This window comes from Pocillopora verrucosa, chromosome 5 (assembly GCF_036669915.1).
Source record: "Pocillopora verrucosa isolate sample1 chromosome 5, ASM3666991v2, whole genome shotgun sequence".
In the NCBI taxonomy this organism is placed as follows: Eukaryota; Metazoa; Cnidaria; class Anthozoa; order Scleractinia; family Pocilloporidae; genus Pocillopora; species Pocillopora verrucosa.
Genome location: NC_089316.1, coordinates 10,613,314 through 10,630,516, shown reverse-complemented (window position 1 = coordinate 10,630,516; position 17,203 = coordinate 10,613,314). Strand labels below are relative to the sequence as shown.

The following is a 17,203-nucleotide window of genomic DNA, read 5'->3' as shown; positions in this document are numbered from 1 at the left end:
TTACCAATCCTCTTTAAACGTCTTAAATAAAGAGAAGGACTCGGTTCCACTGTCTTACAACATTCAAGATGGCGGAGGAAAGGGGTAAATGTGCGTTCAGTTGTGATCAGCATGATCTCGACACCAAAATAACGATTACCGTTATTTCTAAATTGGCCCTGAAATAACGAATATCATAATTTCAGTGCATGTCTGAGACCTTTGGGCTCGAAGCTTGGGAACTAGTATTCAGGGAAAGATAAAATGGCGGCTTACGGCGGCGAAGGAAATCTCAGTAGTTTAATATTTAGCGTGAAAAGGCTTGGGTGTTGTGATCTGGTTCTCAAGTAAAAAAAAAATCACGGTCTGCAATGGCCCTACCACCTTTTGAACAACAAGAAAACATTGAAACGGTGGTAAAAAGCAGCAAGTTTCGAAGTCTAAACGAAAGATGGGTAAGCTGAGTTTCAGTCAAATATCATGACATTTGGGATGTAATTTCGATACCGAATAAATAGTTCTACATGGTTATACACGCATAGGATTCTGTTGTGTTCACGTGAAGGCCATTTCAGCCATTCCTGCCACTTGTAAGTGGTAGGAAATAAAAGATATGTATAGTTGTTTCGTATTGAAGCCCTGTGAAATCAAAAATTTGATTTATTTCTTCTTTGTTTTAGGTGGTCATTATCCATTACTTTTGGAAGTCGATGCTGATGAGAAAGAAAAAATGTTTATGATTATTTCTTCTCTCGAACATTTTACTATTTAGGTACCAAATAATCTTGATACTGAAGACCATTGCATCCTATTATGAAAAATGTACCCCTGATTGCTTTGTCAACATGTATGATGTAATATACCTTGAGATTTGTGGGATTTTCACATGTAAACTAGAAATACCTGTAGAGGGTAATGATGTACTTAATGCAAAGTGTTTTGGTACAAAGTCTGCTTTGCTGTAATCTACCTGAAGGTGCTTTTTATATGCTAGTAACACTTGCACAGCCCAGTCAAAATGTTCTTTAGTAGTAGTCAAGCTGGCTGTTGTAATTATAGGCAGCAGAGGCCAAACCTCATCCTGAAAAGCAGTCTGAAAGGTGTGAAGTCAGTGGAAGATACTTCATTGTAGGTGGCCAAATTGCAGGCTGTCAGCCCATTTTGAGTGAGTAGTTAAACTCAAGATCGGCTATTTTAACTAATTTTATTGAGAGCCAAATCCTGCAAGGCTTATATTCTGTATTAATTTGAAGTGTTACTTTTATGTTTCTTATTTTGCAGTAAGTGGGCTTGTTGTGGCCATTTTTCTCTCAAACATTTTTTTCAGCTTAGTCAAAACGTTTTTTAGAAGTAGGCAAGCTGGCTATAGTAACAGAAGGTAGAGACCAAACCTTGTCCAGACTAGACGCCTAACAAATGTTCTGTGTGGAAAGCCAAATCCCTGGTTACTGGCACATTTTGACTAGGCTATTTGTTATTTAGCTACTCTTATTATTAAAGATTACTGCATTCCTTTTTAATAATTTGCTGCCAATTGTATGCTGTATATAGCTTATGATTTGTGTGATTTTCAAGAGTAAACTAGAAATACCTGAAGATGGTAATGATGTACTAGATAACGTACTTGATGCAAAGCAATTTTGGCACAAAGTGTATGCCTTGTCCTCAGGTGATTTTAACATGCTAATAAGATTTGTTATTCAAATAATATACATCAGCTGGAATGGGAATATTGAAAGAAAAATAATAATATTTAACCATAACAAGTTTTGGTTTTATGTCCAAATTAAGCACTTAGTTGAAGATCACTGCACTGATCAGGCCCCGAAGGCCAAAAAAAAGCTGTCTGCTGTTAGTTTAATTTTTGTCATTTCTATTGATTTATTTTATTTATCAATGTTTCTTTGAGTTATAATTCATTGACCTCTTTCAATAGTGCAGGTTCGCTCGTGTAACCTAATCCCACATGTATGTATGTACAATCTCAGTTGAAATTTTGAGTGGCAGGCAAGCTGGCAATAGTAATAGGCAGCAGAGGCCAAATCTTGTCCTGAATAGAAGTCTGACATGTGTGAAATTGGCAGCTATTTCATTGTAGGTGGCCAACAATTATTGTTGGCTGCAGCACATTTTGACCTGGCTGATTGTGTGTGTGTTATGTATGTGTTCTTCTTTTTAGGTGTTAAACAGGTCAAAGTACCGAAAAAAACCTCTGTGATAACTTGGTAGTCTAAGATGTAAAAATTTTTAATAATAAGGTAAAGCTTGATCATTCTTAAGAGTTTGCATCTGTTCTAAAAGTTTTGGGGAGAGTTAGGGGAGCATTATTTATACAAATGTATTTAAAAAGTAACAAAAAAATAAAAAGAACTAGGGCAAAATCCCAATTTGCTTTAAAAGTTTATTTTATTAAGAGCATAATTCTGGATATAGCTTGGGATTTGTGTGATTTTCACAAATTGTTAGGTTGTTATGTAAACTTAATTTACAGGAACCTTGTTAGTTTTCAGCTTCAAGAACAAGTACATAATTGCAGGAAAAGCTTGAAGCTTGAAAAATTGACTGATGAAACTGGAACAGATGTCATGAGATTTGTACAATAGGTTGGCCTGGGAGGGACCAAGAATTAAAGAATTCATTGATTCTCTTACACCTTTTGTCTGCATAGTGTGCTTCTGTAGAGCTTAGTTATTGCTGTAGAAAACGTTTTTGGAGGGCCCTTGAGATCACTCACTTTTGAGCTAGTTGCCCCTAGGGAAGAGGATATCTGTACTTATTATCTCCCTTGGGGGGGGGGGGTGAAGGGTTAAAGACTGATTCTTCTCCAGTAGCCACAAGTACCCCTGCATATGGAAATTTTGAACACTATTAAAGGGCTAGTACCCTCATTTCATACTTGAATTTCTAATTTAGTGTAAGTTATGACAAATAATGAATGTAAATTCATCTTGGTTGTACAGGTTATATCCAGCAGTCCTTAAAAAAAATAAAAAGGTATTTTTCTGAATTAAAAAAAAAGTGTTCTTGCTTCAAAGTTAATGCATGATATGTCATTCAATTAATGCTCTAGCAGAGTTTTTGTTTGAAATGCCAAAATCAACTTCATGAGTAAGGACAAAAAAAAAAGGCAATAAGCAAATGTTCCTCTGTATCCTTTATGTCAATTTGGGCTGAAAAACAGGTTTTTTTCCTTTTGCAAAAATTAGCTTATTTCACGACCAAAAACGATGCAAACAAGCTGAAACGTTATGTTTTCAGCAAAATCTGCGAAAAAACAATGGAGACAAGCTAACACACAGTGTTCTCAGTAAAATTTGGGCAAACAAAACCTTAAAAACCAAAAAAAAAAACAATTGCGCTGACTTACCCATTTTTTGCCAAGATAACTGCCAAAACACTGAAAACTAGCTTGAAACTACATGTTTTTCACAAGATCGCGACGAAATCTGTCAAAAAACTCCAAATACGGCAGAAATGTACGATTTTTGCAAAATTTTTCGCTAAAGTTGACAAAAACACTAAATTCGACTGAAAAACACGTTTGTTTTTTTTGCAAAAATAAGCTTATTTCAGTTTAAAAAACGATGCAAAAAATTTTCTCAGCAAAATAGTTTAAGAGTCTGTGGGAAAACACAAAAACCAAGCTTAAACCAAGTGTAAATTGATAAAAAGGCCCGAATGGCGCATTTTGGCAGTTATTTTGGCAAAAAATGGTATATTTTGATTTCAAGCAAACTTTCAAGTAGTTGTTAAAGTTTAGAGCCAAACACAATACCAAAACAAAATTGGATGTTTTCAGAAAAAATTGTGACCCTCAGCCTAATCATAATCCCACCCTACCCAAGCCCTAACTCTAGCTGCGAGCTATCCTAACCCTACCCCTAACCCCGGGTTAGGGTTAGGGCTCGGGTTAAGAACGGAACTTTTCACTCCAGTCAAAATGATGCAACTGGTTAACATGGTCCAACCAGCCAAAACAAGATAAAATGGTTTAAACGGTGAAAAGATTTTAAATACGTGACATGGTCCAATCGGAAGAAACGATCTCACTTAGTAAAATGGTGCGACTGGTTAACATGATCCAACTTGATAAAATGATGCCAATATCTAAAATGGACAAACTGGTTTAAATAATCCAACCAGTTGAAATGGTCTAACTGGATAATGCATGTGTAACCAGTGAAATTGGTTCAAATAATTCAGGTAAGGATGGTAACATTAGTTAAAAAGATCCAGCATATTACAGTGGTTCAACTGGTAAAAATAATCATCCAACTACTAAAAGTTATTAAACCCCAATCAAAATTAATCCAACCGCTTCAACTAATCTAACTGGTCAAAATTCTTCAGGTGGTTATTTAAGTGAAAAAGGTGACAAAATCTTCTTAAAAATATTTTTGAAGAGGCTTACACCCTTACCCTAAACACTTACCCTACCCCCAAACCCTAACCCCAAACCTTCACCCTAGCCCTAACCTCAACCGCAGACCCTCTAACCCTAACACTAAGCCTAAACCCTAACCCTAACCCTAGCCCCACACCATAACCCTAAAACCTAACCCTAAACCCTAACCTATAGCCCTTAACCTAGACCTAACCCTAACCCTAACCCTAACCCTAACCCTAACCCCAACCTTCTCTATCTATCCTGTAAGTGTACCAGTCGGCCTATCGTTTGTTTTTCAGTAAACTTTCAAGTAGTTACTGAAATTTACAAACACAATACCAAAAACCCTGCAATTGAATGCTTGTAGAAAAATATTAACGCCAACCCTAAGCATAGCCTCATCCTAGCCTTAACCCTAATTCTAACACTAAACCCCGCTAACTCTAAGCATAATTTTACCCTAGCCCTAACCCTGATTGTAACACTAAACCCCTCTGACCCGAAGCAACCCAAACTCTAACCCTAACCAGGTAATGGGCTCCTGCCCTAACCCTATCCTCAACCCTGACTTAAACCCTTTACCATAGCTTAGGATTGGTTTGGGGTTTGGGTTAGGTTTAGGATAGCACAGAGTTAGAGTGAGCACAGGACGAAATAGCATGATTCCGTAATTCGGAAAAATGAAACTCTATGTTTCCACATCATTCACTTCTTCCTTGGACCTGTTATGTTTCCGTTATGATTCCTGAACGGAAATATGACGACACGTTTCCGTTGCATTTCTGTCAACGGAATATTATCATCGCCTGTTTCCGTTACGTTTCCTTGTACGGATTCAAACTTTTACCGTCAAGTAAAACATATATTTATAAAGTGCTGTACAGTTCTTACACCACGTTACCATGAAGACGTGATCGTTCGAGGACAACAAAGGCAAATTTACGTGCATTAGGTGTGTACGTTCGTAGGAATCATAAGAAGTCCTAGAAGCTTCGATGTTTTACACTGAGCTATGTGCATGTTAATTTTGGAACTGTTTCGAAACCTTACAAAATTGAATCTTTTAAACTTACTCTGTGCTTAGATTTTTAAGCAGCTGGATCATTTGAGCCAGTTTAGTCACTCAAACCAGCAATACAATACTAGGCTAACTGGATAGTTTTAGGGTTAGGGTTAGGATTTTCAAGTAGGCACACGCAGTTGTGTGGATATTGTGGTACATGGAGTTTAGTAGAGTGTAGATTTTAGCAGTATTTGCCAGTGTTGACATATTTATAAAATTATGGTTCCAAAGTGCGTGTCACTGTTGAGAACCCAAGAAAATCATGAGAAAGTCGCCGATGGATTAGCCATAAAAATAAGCCCAACTCTGAGTCAATGCCAAACCACAAGAAAGTTGTGAAACTCGCGCCAATGTAAAAAAAAAAAAAACAACTGAGGTTCGAAGTATGGGTCGCTAACATCCTATGAAAATCATGGGAAAGTCGAGGAGATTGGTCATGGTACCAACCAATGCCACTTTCCCATGAAAATCAAGAAACCTGTGGTAACTAGCCAACATATGCTAGAATGACAATCTTTAATAAAATTCATATCTAATAAGGATGTGTGAAATGGCCAATATCGCTCTTGGCCGAGATACTGGTTTGCCGTGTTTTGGCAGTTATTTTGGCGAATATGGTTAAAATCAAATCTGTGTAAAAACAGTAAAATCAACGAGTTATTGAGGTTCGTCAACATAGGGAGGGTCCTCTTAGTCTAGAGAAAAACTTTTGCCCACGGCTAAAGGCGTTAAATTAATAAATTGATATATCTGGGCGGCATATCAAACAGCAACACTAAACTTCTCCTTTCTCACAGCTTTTTCCCCTTTAACATCTTTGTTCATTCCATTTTTTTTAAAGTAAAAACTCGTTTTGGAGGCATTAAGGTCCCTAAAGCAACGTTTCAAGATTTTATGGCGATCTTGTGAAAAACATGTAGTTCCAGCTAGTTTAGAGGGTTTTGGCAGCTATTTACACAAAAAGTGGGTAAAATCAGCCCAATTTGTCGTGTTTCTGACGGTTTTTACGCGTTTTTTCCCCAAATTTTACTGAGAACACTGCGTTTTAGCTGGAATAAGTGTTTTCACATGGATTGTATCCCTATTTTGTTAAAGACATCGTGCTTTTGAATGTAAAATAGGCTGATTTTTGCAAAAAAAAAGTGTTTTTCAGGTCGAATTGAGCGCTTTTGTCAACTTTTGCGTAAAATTTGGCAAAAACTCGTGCGTTCTGCCGGATTTTGGTGTTTTTAGATAGATTTCATTGCAATTTTACGAAATACATGTAGTTTCAGCTAGTTTGCAGCATTTTGGGCTTGAAACCGGCAAGAGTGATGGTAGACACTCTTAGCAGAGATAATTGTGCTAGCAGATATTAAAATTTCACCTGTAAAGACAATAAATTAATTGAACACAAGAAAAAGGAAACTTGATAAAAAAATTAGAATAATGGCGGGGAGAAAAGAGGGCTGCACTAAAGATTATGTACTTGTGTTCTTGAAGCTGAAAATTAACAAGGTTCCTAACAATTTTTGAAAATCACACAAATCCCAAGCTATATCCAGGGTTTTCTCTTAATAAAATTAACTCTTAAAACAAATTGGGATTTTACCTTGGGCCTTTTTTTTTACTTTTTATGTACATTATTTATGTATAAATAATGCTCCCCTGACCCTCCCCCAAATTTCCAGAACAAATGGAAACTCTTAAGAATGATCAAGCTTTACCTTATTATTTAAAATTTTTACATCTTGAATTATCAAGTTATCACAGAGGATTTCTTGGTACTTTAACCTGTTTAACACCCTAAAAGAAGTGCACATATATACTACACACAATCAGCCCAGTCAAAATGTGCCACAGCTGACAATTTGGCTGCCTGCCACAATATAGCTGCCGCTAACTTCACACTTTTCACACTTCCATTCAAGACAAGGTTCAGCCTCTGCTGCCTATTACTATCACCAGCTTGCCTTCCACTCAAAAACATTTTGACTGAGCTCATCCATACATACATACATAAGTGGGAGATTAGGTTACATGAGCGAACTTGCACTATTGAAAGAGATCAATGAATTACAATTCAAAGAAACATTGATAAATAAAATAAATCAATAGAAATGACAAAAATCAAACTAACAGCAGACAGTACTCTTTCAGCCTTCTGGACCTGAGCAGTGCAGTGATCTTCAACTAAGTGCTTAATTTGGACATAAAACCAGAACTTGGTATAGCTAAATATTATTATTTTTCTTTTAATATTCCCACTCCAGCTGATGTGTATTATTTGAATTACAAGTCTTATTAGCATGCAAAATCACCTATGGACAAGGCACACACTTTGGACATAAAACCAGAACTTGGTATAGCTAAATATTATTATTTTTCTTTTAATATTCCCACTCCAGCTGATGTGTATTATTTGAATTACAAGTCTTATTAGCATGCAAAATCACCTACAGACAAGGCACACACTTTGCACCAAAATAGCTTTGCATCAAGTACATTATCTAGTACATCATTACCATCTTCAGGTATTTCTAATTTACTTGTGAAAATCACACAAATCATAAGCTATATACAGCATACAATCAACAGCAAATTATTAGAAAGGAATGCAGTAAATTTTAATAAGAATATTACTAAGTAGTTAAATAACAAATAGCCCAGTAAAATTGTGCCCGTTGCTGGGAATTTGGTTCTCAATAAAATTAGCTAAAATAGCCAATCTTGAGTTTTACTGCTCACTTAAAATGGGCTGGCAGCTTACAATTTGGCCGCCTACAATGAAGTACCTTCTGCTAACTTCACATTTTTCAGACTGCTTTTCAGGAAGAGGTTTGGCCAGCTTTTCTACTACTCAAAAACATTTTGACTGGGCTGTGCAAGTCTTACTAGCATATAAAAAGCACCTTCAGGTAGATTACAGCAAAGCAGACTTTGTACCAAATGCTCTGCATTAAGTACATCATTACCCTCTTCAAGTATTTCTAGTTTACTTGTGAAAATCCCACAAATCACAAGGTATATTACATTATACATTCCAGTTGACAAAGCAATCAAGGGTAATTTTTTCATAATGGATGCAATGATCTTCAATATCAAGATTATTTGGTACCTAAATAGTAAAATGTTCGAGAGAAGAAATAGTCATAAACATTTTTTCTTTCTCATCAGCATCGACTTCCAAAAGTAATGGATAATGACCACCTAAAACAAAGAAGAAATAAATCAAATTTTTGATTTCACAGGGCTTCAATACGAAACAACTATACATATCTTTTATTTCCTACCACTTACAAGTGGCAGGAATGGCTGAAATGGCCTTCACGTGAACACAACAGAATCCTATGCGTGTATAACCATGTAGAACTATTTATTCGGTATCGAAATTACATCCCAAATGTCATGATATTTGACTGAAACTCAGCTTACCCATCTTTCGTTTAGACTTCGAAACTTGCTGCTTTTTACCACCGTTTCAATGTTTTCTTGTTGTTCAAAAGGTGGTAGGGCCATTGCAGACCGTGATTTTTTTTTTACTTGAGAACCAGATCACAACACCCAAGCCTTTTCACGCTAAATATTAAACTACTGAGATTTCCTTCGCCGCCGTAAGCCGCCATTTTATCTTTCCCTGAATACTAGTTCCCAAGCTTCGAGCCCGAAGGTCTCAGACATGCCCTGAAATTATGATATTCGTTATTTCAGGGCCAATTTAGAAATAACAGTAATCGTTATTTTGGTGTCGAGATCATGCTGATCACAACTGAACGCACATTTACCCCTTTCCTCCGCCATCTTGAATGTTGTAAGACAGTGGAACCGAGTCCTTCTCTTTATTTAAGACGTTTAAAGAGGATTGGTAAAGAGTGCCACGAAATTACTATATCCATAAATTTGGTGCCAATTTAGAAATAACGATAATCGTAATTTCGGTCTCGAGATCATGTTGGACTTCTCAAGGGGTCCTCAAGTGATAGCGAATTTGTGCAGAAGCAATCTTTTTCGATGAATCGAGGATATGTTGTTCACTATAAGTGATCTGAAAGCAGATGAAATCATTCCCGAATCAATTGATCCTTTTCTACTCTTGGTTATTTTACTTTGGTTTCCCTAGCAACGTAGCAACGGGATCAATGATGAAAAACACAGAAGAGAAGTTTTTCTCCCTCCCTACCCTAACCATCTTTTCGAATCCAGGCTTCCACATAGGGCTCGGAACGCCTGACGATAATTGAGTTTCTGAATCTGTTATGTAGCACGATGCCGGTCGATAACAGGAGAATCGCAGGGCCTGAAGTCACCCAGCCCGTCATTTTCACAGGAAGAAAGGCATTTGATAAACCTCTGGTACGAAAGGAATAGTATCCTCTTCTTTTTCAGCTTTCACTGTGTTCCTTCGTTCATGACTTTGTCTCTCACTTCAGATAACTGGTGACGGTTTACGAAGAGATGGCCGGAAAACAGACGAACTTCGACCGATGTGTAAGTTGACTCCTCAACAGATAAACTGAAGTAATTTAAGGGAAACGATGAAATATGAAGTTTTATGAACGCACCCATCAAAACAAAGCATTAAGTTCTGAAAAATTAAAAACAAAAAACAAAAAAAGCGAGTGTATCATAATATGTATAATAATTATACTAAAATAATTCTTATGAAACAAAATTATACGAAGAAGTTCTTTATAACTATGATTAAAACTAGTACAATTATTATAATTACTATTACAATAATTATTATTATTGTTACAGTTTTGCGTTCAGGGGTAGTCAGTCAAGCCAGAGGCTCAGCTTACATTGAAATGCAGAACACCAAAGTCACATGTGCTGTGTATCCTTATACGATTATGTACATGAACATGTACTTTTACAAATTAATCGATCCATCTCCACAACGTTCCAAAGGGACAGGGTAGACATCCCTCCTCTGGGATATTGTCCTTTTGAAAAATTTAGATCCTTTGAATAAAGGATAATTGTTTTCTTTGTGTCTTTGTGTTTCCAATTCAAATCAAAAATTGAAAATCATTGTCAAGGTTTGTGACAGTCAGGTTGATGTGTTCAAAAAGATACAATGTTGCAAATTGCCCTTTTGATGCTCTGTTCATTGCTGACTTTATTAACAATGTATGATTTATAGAAACATGTTTATTGATTATTTGTACTGGACACAAAGAAAGAAATGTCAAGTGAGAACTTTCATGTTCAATACTTCTTTTTTTTTAATCATTTCAGTTTAGAATAAGAACAAAAAAAATCATTTTTGCCTCTTGACTCAGTGTTAGATATGGGCCAAGAGAATCACAGAGACAGCAAGAGTTTAGTGAAAGGGTAATAGTAAAATAGATATAATATAATTTATAAGTCACTATATAATAATGTACATTTAACAGTACAGCTATTATGCAGAATGCTTCATAAAAGTTCTTTTGAATAATGAGCAGTTTAGAAGATGTTTAATTATCATTATGATAGATATTGTGATAGTTTGGTTTTTGGTGTATTTTGTTAATGTGATCATTTGCTGACTTTAGGTTTCCTAAACAGAAATTTTAGTATCAAACATGAAAAGTTCTACATGATTCAAGATAAGGAAATTGAAGCTGGATTGAAGAACTTTTGAAAGGAAATTAGTGATAAAGTCTGCAATATGTCCACGAAATATACTGAATTTATTATATCAATGAAATATGTGTAGCGCGCTGTGGGATGTTCTGCTTATTCTGTCTTTTTAATGTCTTAGAAATAACCTAGAAGTCTTGTTTTACAGGGAAAGTTGACTTGTGAGTTCAAGTTTGCACCATTTTCATGCTGGCAAAGGCGACAACACATGCAGGTGATTATCACTAGCTGTTGTGAGGGAAGATTATTTTATGAACTAAATGATTTGATGAAGCAGCTATAATTTTTTTCATTTAAGATATAATTGGGGGCTTTGTTAACTTCCTTTTCTGGGAAGCTGGTTAATTAATGAAGATGACCCTTTGCTTTTTTTCCTGATTTCCTGAAAGTTTACTGGCAACCTCTTATACTCTAGGACCAGGTTGTTCAAAGCTGAATTAGGATAACCCAGGATTAGTGTGAAATCTGATTTCAGATCTGAAAACTTTAAAAGAAAATTCAATATAATTCATTTGTCTAGAATATGATTATTGAATTCTCTATAAAGAATAAAGAATCCTGAAGAGGCTTTTGAACATAGGATAAAGAAACTTGGTTTGAAATTTAACCTTGAGTTTATGCCAATTGACCTTCAAACAGCTCCATGAGGTACATTTAGTGAGGGCAGCACTCCCAACTTTGAACAATTTTTGCCATCATGGCTGATAGAAAGAAAGATATCTTTAGTTAACAACTATATTCTGTAAATTTGCTGATTTACAAAATTGGAAGCTTGTGTTCAGTAGTTAATCATTGTGCAAGCCACATGTACAAAATTTTTCCTTTTTTATTTAGAGGTTCAACACCATTTATGTTCTGTAGTTTTCTGTTTCGAAAATAGTTGATTCCCCTCTCTTTGGTTGTCTGAAAGTGATCTTTTTTTCTTTTCTTTTTTTCTTTGCTAAATTTCAAAATCCTTCAATCCACAAACTCTCTAGCATTCAATTACTTTCATTATAAACTAATGACTGGAAATAGCCGTATGAGACTCTTTTTTTTTTTTTTTTTCATTTCTGTTGTTCAGGATTCAGAAGAAAAGGAGCTATCTTCATTTATTGTTCAAGCTCTCCAGCCAGCCGTTTGCTTGGTATGTTTTCAAGAATTTTTGTATTCTGATGACTCAGCAGTTACAAACACAGTTGATAATGTAAACTGTTTATGGTAGTTTTTTCCTTTGTTTTTATTTTACTTAACACAAAATTAAAATGATAATAGTGGGCCCCTCAAGAAACAAATAAACCTAATCATGGGCTCTAAAAACTCTATGTCAACATGACATACTTAAACTTAGTTTCAAGGATAAAAACTGATCGAATTTTTTTGTAATTCATAGGAGAAGTTCCCCAAAGCTCAAGTTGACATCTATATTACTGTCTTAGAAAATGATGGAAATGGTTAGTCAGTGGGCATGACAACTGCATTTTGTTGTGCAAAAGTGTAGGAATCTGTTGTCGGTAGTGTAAATGCTAAAATGAGCTGGAATGGTCAAAATGATTTCAAATTATGGTTATATGCACAACGTGGTACTTACTTTTGGATAGGGAACATTCTCTTTGTAGCTCTGGCTGTATTGTGAACAAACAAAGGAAAAATTAATTAAGACATTTAGTGGTCATTTTTACCTAAACTAGTCTTTCAAACCACAATACATGTATATTATATGTAGTAAGCTCAGCTTGAGTTTATAAAAATTGATGCTTTTTTCATTAAACCATCCTTTTAAATCCAACCTGATAATTTCTTATTGCTCACTCATAGTTCTTTACTGCTTTCTCATGCTGCTTGATGTGGTACACTGTTAAGTGTATACTTCTTGTTTGTTTTATACATTCCATATGAGTTTATTTGCAATTTGAAACTGTCATCTTTCATCAGAAAAGAATTGTGGTAAAATTTTCATCAATATGTAGCAGTTGTGTAAATTATCTCGGTTGAAAGTCTCCAGCATTTTGAAAAATCCACATGTATGATCTCATACAATAGAACTTGAGTAATTGAAGTTTACTTTTGTATATTTATTTAATTTGTAACCAATCTTGTTATTTCATGTACACACAGCTCTTTCTGCTGGCATAATTTGTGCATCACTGGCCCTAGGAGAGGCTGGAATAGAAATGTATGACCTTGTTTCTTCATGTTCTTTGGTAAGGAAACAACTCTGCTTAGAAATTTTGGTGCTACATGTAGATCATTTCAATTTTGATATTTTAGTTTATGGATTTAGTATGGTATGGCTCACATTAATTGTATGGTCTTGCATGCTTGTCAACAAGTTCTTTTTAGCTTGAGGTGGTTGAGCATACAACTCTATTATACTGTTGATGTACCTTTTTTTTATCTTAAGCTTGCAGCATGAAATTAGGTGTAGAATTATGATCAAAAAATTTTAAAAATAAAAATTATGAAATGGTCTTGGAAGTAAAAGGGTTCACTGATTGTTTATGATTTCCACAGGTGCAGAAAGGTGACACGTCACTGGTGGATCCCACATTTCAAGAGGTAAAGATAAAGTGAACAAAAATAATGGTTTAATGGATTACTTATAATAGGTACAATGCCTATTACTGGTTATATTCTTTTCTATTTGATTCCAGTCTGTTGTAGATGCTCAGTAAATGAAACAAAGGACAATTATTTTTAATAGTAAACAGCACCATAGTTGTAGAGAGGTGAAAAGATAGGGAGGTCTGGGACAGATTGTGTAATGAACTTCCTAAGAACTATTTACATGACTCAGGCCCTAACTTTTCTTGTTTTTCACTCTGTCATTTCTATTGTGCTGTTAACTATTTCGCACAGAGTCAGCAATGGAACAGGTTAGTTTGATGTGGCTGTAACGAAGGGCTGATGCTTGAAATGCCAGCTTTGAAGCTCTTTACAGCAGCCAATCTACATTATCAACTCAATTGATAAAGCCAAATTTTCTAGATTAATTCAACACTGCTTAGCTTTCAAACCTCTTTTCAATAACCTTCCTTTAGGTCACTGTACAAGTTTCAAACACATGATGTTTTGCACTTTTTGACTTCTCTTTGTCCTTTGAAATTTCATGGCAAGAGTATTATTTTGACTTGAAAATAAATGTTAGATAATACAAGTTTTATTCCATCTCTTCTTAATGAATTATGGGTCTTTTGTTAGACTTCATCTTCAGATATTGATGGAAGGGTCACCATAGCTTTTCTTCCTACTATGAATGTCATATCTGGTTTGTTACAAGATGGTGAATTGACTCAGGATCAGTCCATCAAGGTAATTAGTTGTGTGTTGCATTAGATCTTTGACTTTTATACCTAGGGGAAAAATTTCAAGAGTAGCGTAATTTCTGGCTCTATACTCACATGGCAATTACACACTTGCCAGTTTTAAACAGCAGTTGAAAATGCAACACCAGATCACCTGCACCATTGGATAAATTGCATCTCAAGAACAAGGAAGGCCATAAATTATTAATTTTGCATGGTGCAAAATTATCGTGAATTTTTATTTATTATTAATTGTGGTACTTCTGAGTGTTTTGAAATCAATGTTGGTAGGGGGGAGGGTGGGGGAAGGGAGGGGGGTGTGGATCATATACTGTACTTGGCCAATTCACATACCCCTTCCCAAATTTTCCACATGTTAAATGGCTTTTGAATGGTTTCTTTGCACAGCAAACTTCTTTGCCATCTGTTACAGGATTTGATCTTCTCTCTGAGTACAACTTTTGACAATCAGTGCTCATAGAAATAGCTACTAACACGTCTTTGCGAAAAAATAGTCCCACAATATGTTATTTTACTGAGTGCAATCCTGTTGAAATAAATGATGGAGCTCTGCCACCCCTCCCCTGGCAAAAAATAACGTAAGATATTGAAATTAACTCTATATTAAAGAACACAGAATGATCTATAATCAATGTTCAACAAAGTTCCTTAATATATAGTTTTATATTTTGTAATTTTCATCTATCCCTTTTTTTTTTCTTCAGGCCATTAAGTGTGGTATGGAAGGTTGTGCAAGAATTTTTCCAGTTCTTCAAGAATCTCTTGTTAACACTGTAAAGCGAACTGTGAATTCCAATTGTAAAAGCTAATTTGAACGTTTTCTGCGGTATTTATGACAAGCTTAATATCCTATCATGAGAGAATAGCAGTGAGCTGTAATGTCAAGGATCTTTGCGAAAAGATGAGACATGTCTTCTGTTGTCGGAGATCTACTCAAGTTTGCTTTGGGGATGAAACAGTGCCTACATCCAGTGCTTCCAATAAGACCTGGCACCCGCTGGAGCTCTGGAGGGTATTTTGTTGTGAATCGCCGGGTATACTTTGGAAGCTCTCAAGAAAACTCATGAAGTGAGATCTAAAACTTAAAGACTTAAAAGCTTTATTTTACAATATGAAACACTACTTTCCCACATCTCCCATATATAATTATTTCACGAATCTCAGTTTAAATTGGTACAGCTCCCCTCTAACATTGTCGTTGTCGAAGTCCAGTGCTCCCTCCGCGGGTGATGCGAGGTCGCTTTCATCCGAAGCTTTGCCCGGTATTTCCGCCATGAATCTTGGAGGTGTAAAAGTTCTTTAAATCTGTTTCACAAAAAGGGTCATCGTTTTTTTTAGATGAGTAAACATTTGTGTTTTGAGATAAATAAAACTCGCTCTTTTTTTTACGCAGAAAAACAAAACAAAACAAAACAAAAAACAAAACAAACAAATTCACTTTGAGTAGTTCTCGTTCTACAAAGATTGCTTCCTGTCCAGAGTCGTTAGCTAAATTTCCATTTAGCAACATTGGGGCCTTTTTATAATATACCATTTTTCGAGACGCTTGATTTCTCCGCTTCAAAATGGTGCTAAGAACAAAGTCTTTGGTTTGAAAAAAGATTTTCCTGATACCCTCACGCAAGTCGAACTCGTTTTTCCCACAGGGGAAGCGCTGAATTTTTTTCCTTCTATTTTTGTACCTTTATCACTGATTAATTCCTATGTGATATTCAGCAAGAGTTTACCTACTTGCCCGCCGACGCAGCACAACAAGTTTATTTTTGTCGGAAACTTATAATCTCCTCCTGCTAAGTCAAGGTGTTATTTCTTCCTCGTTTCACGTTCAACCTGAAGAAACGTATAGAAAGAACCCGTGATTTCATCGATCGGTTCACAGTACATTTTGAGGTAGCTGGAAGCAAGGTTGTTTAAAGCAGGGCTAAAAATTGGCGGTCGCACGGTCGCCAGTGGCGAGTTAAAACTGACCAGGGCCACCAAAAGTTGAGGTTTGAACGCCCGATGTGCGACTATGCTACAGAATTTCGAATAGTTGCAATGTAAATTATGCGAAGTACAAAGTTGAAAATAAAACTCAATATGTAGTTTAATTGGACTACCTTTCTCTTCTTTTCTTTGTCTGGACTCTAAGATCATCCATTTTAGCGATTTTTTTAGTTCTGAAGTGGAAATTCCGAGCCGTTTTAACAGTGATTTTATGAGCTTGTTCTTTCCTTTTAGTTAACGCTCCGTCAAAAGCCATGGGGCATTTGTTCAAGTTTTTCATTTTAAACTAGAGGAAATCGAGGGCCATTTCATTTTGGGATGGGCCACTAAGAATTCAAGGAAGCTGGCCCGACTGGCCACCGAGCACTGGAGTTAATTTTTAGCCCTGTTAAAGTAACATTAAAACAAAAAACAAAACTTGATAGATAGAAAGTCTCGAGCGTATGGAACAATTTGATTATAATTTGTGAAAAAATCACGCAATTTTAGACTCAAAACGTTCGAGTAATTGTTTTCAAAGTCATAATTTGCGCTATCGAGTAACGGGCTTTGTGGACGCTTTTAGCCATATCTTTTTTTCCTTTGGATCAATTTTTTTTGCCAGTTTAAAGGGGACAATTTGTACACCAAAATTATGCAACAAAAAAAAGTCACCGTGCTCGTTCATTAGCCTAAGATCATCGTACCTCTTTACCTGGTCCATTTATTGAAAAACAATACCGCGTTCTCGGAATACTCGCGCTTACGTCAATTTTATGCGCAGTACCAAGGAATCACCTCGAAAGATACTGAAAAGCCATTAGTTATTCGGTCGATGTTGTAAATCGTTTTACTACTTTTTAATAAGCCATTTTTAATTTTTGAGACCTGGGCTTA

At 35.7% G+C, this 17,203-nt stretch overlaps 1 protein-coding gene and 1 long non-coding RNA gene across 2 annotated transcripts; one reads left to right on the top strand and one right to left on the bottom strand.

Annotated features, from left to right (window-relative positions):
• Positions 1-7,114: 7,114 nt before the first annotated feature.
• LOC136281009 (uncharacterized) lies at positions 7,115-9,195 on the bottom strand. Its single transcript, XR_010717519.1, has 2 exons — positions 8,844-9,195; positions 7,115-8,618 (listed from the first exon to the last, which is right to left on the bottom strand). It is a non-coding gene; the product is annotated as an uncharacterized lncRNA (long non-coding RNA).
• Positions 9,196-9,642: 447 nt separating this feature from the next.
• LOC131780461 (exosome complex component MTR3) lies at positions 9,643-17,170 on the top strand. The gene is made up of 11 exons (XM_059097067.2): positions 9,643-9,761; positions 9,839-9,896; positions 10,167-10,245; positions 10,700-10,745; positions 11,185-11,250; positions 12,100-12,162; positions 12,409-12,469; positions 13,134-13,219; positions 13,530-13,574; positions 14,217-14,327; positions 15,046-17,170. Exons 1-11 carry the CDS (start codon positions 9,675-9,677, stop codon positions 15,148-15,150), a joined length of 807 nt encoding a protein of 268 aa, XP_058953050.2. The 5' UTR covers positions 9,643-9,674; the 3' UTR covers positions 15,151-17,170.
• The last annotated feature ends 33 nt before the right edge of the window (positions 17,171-17,203 follow it).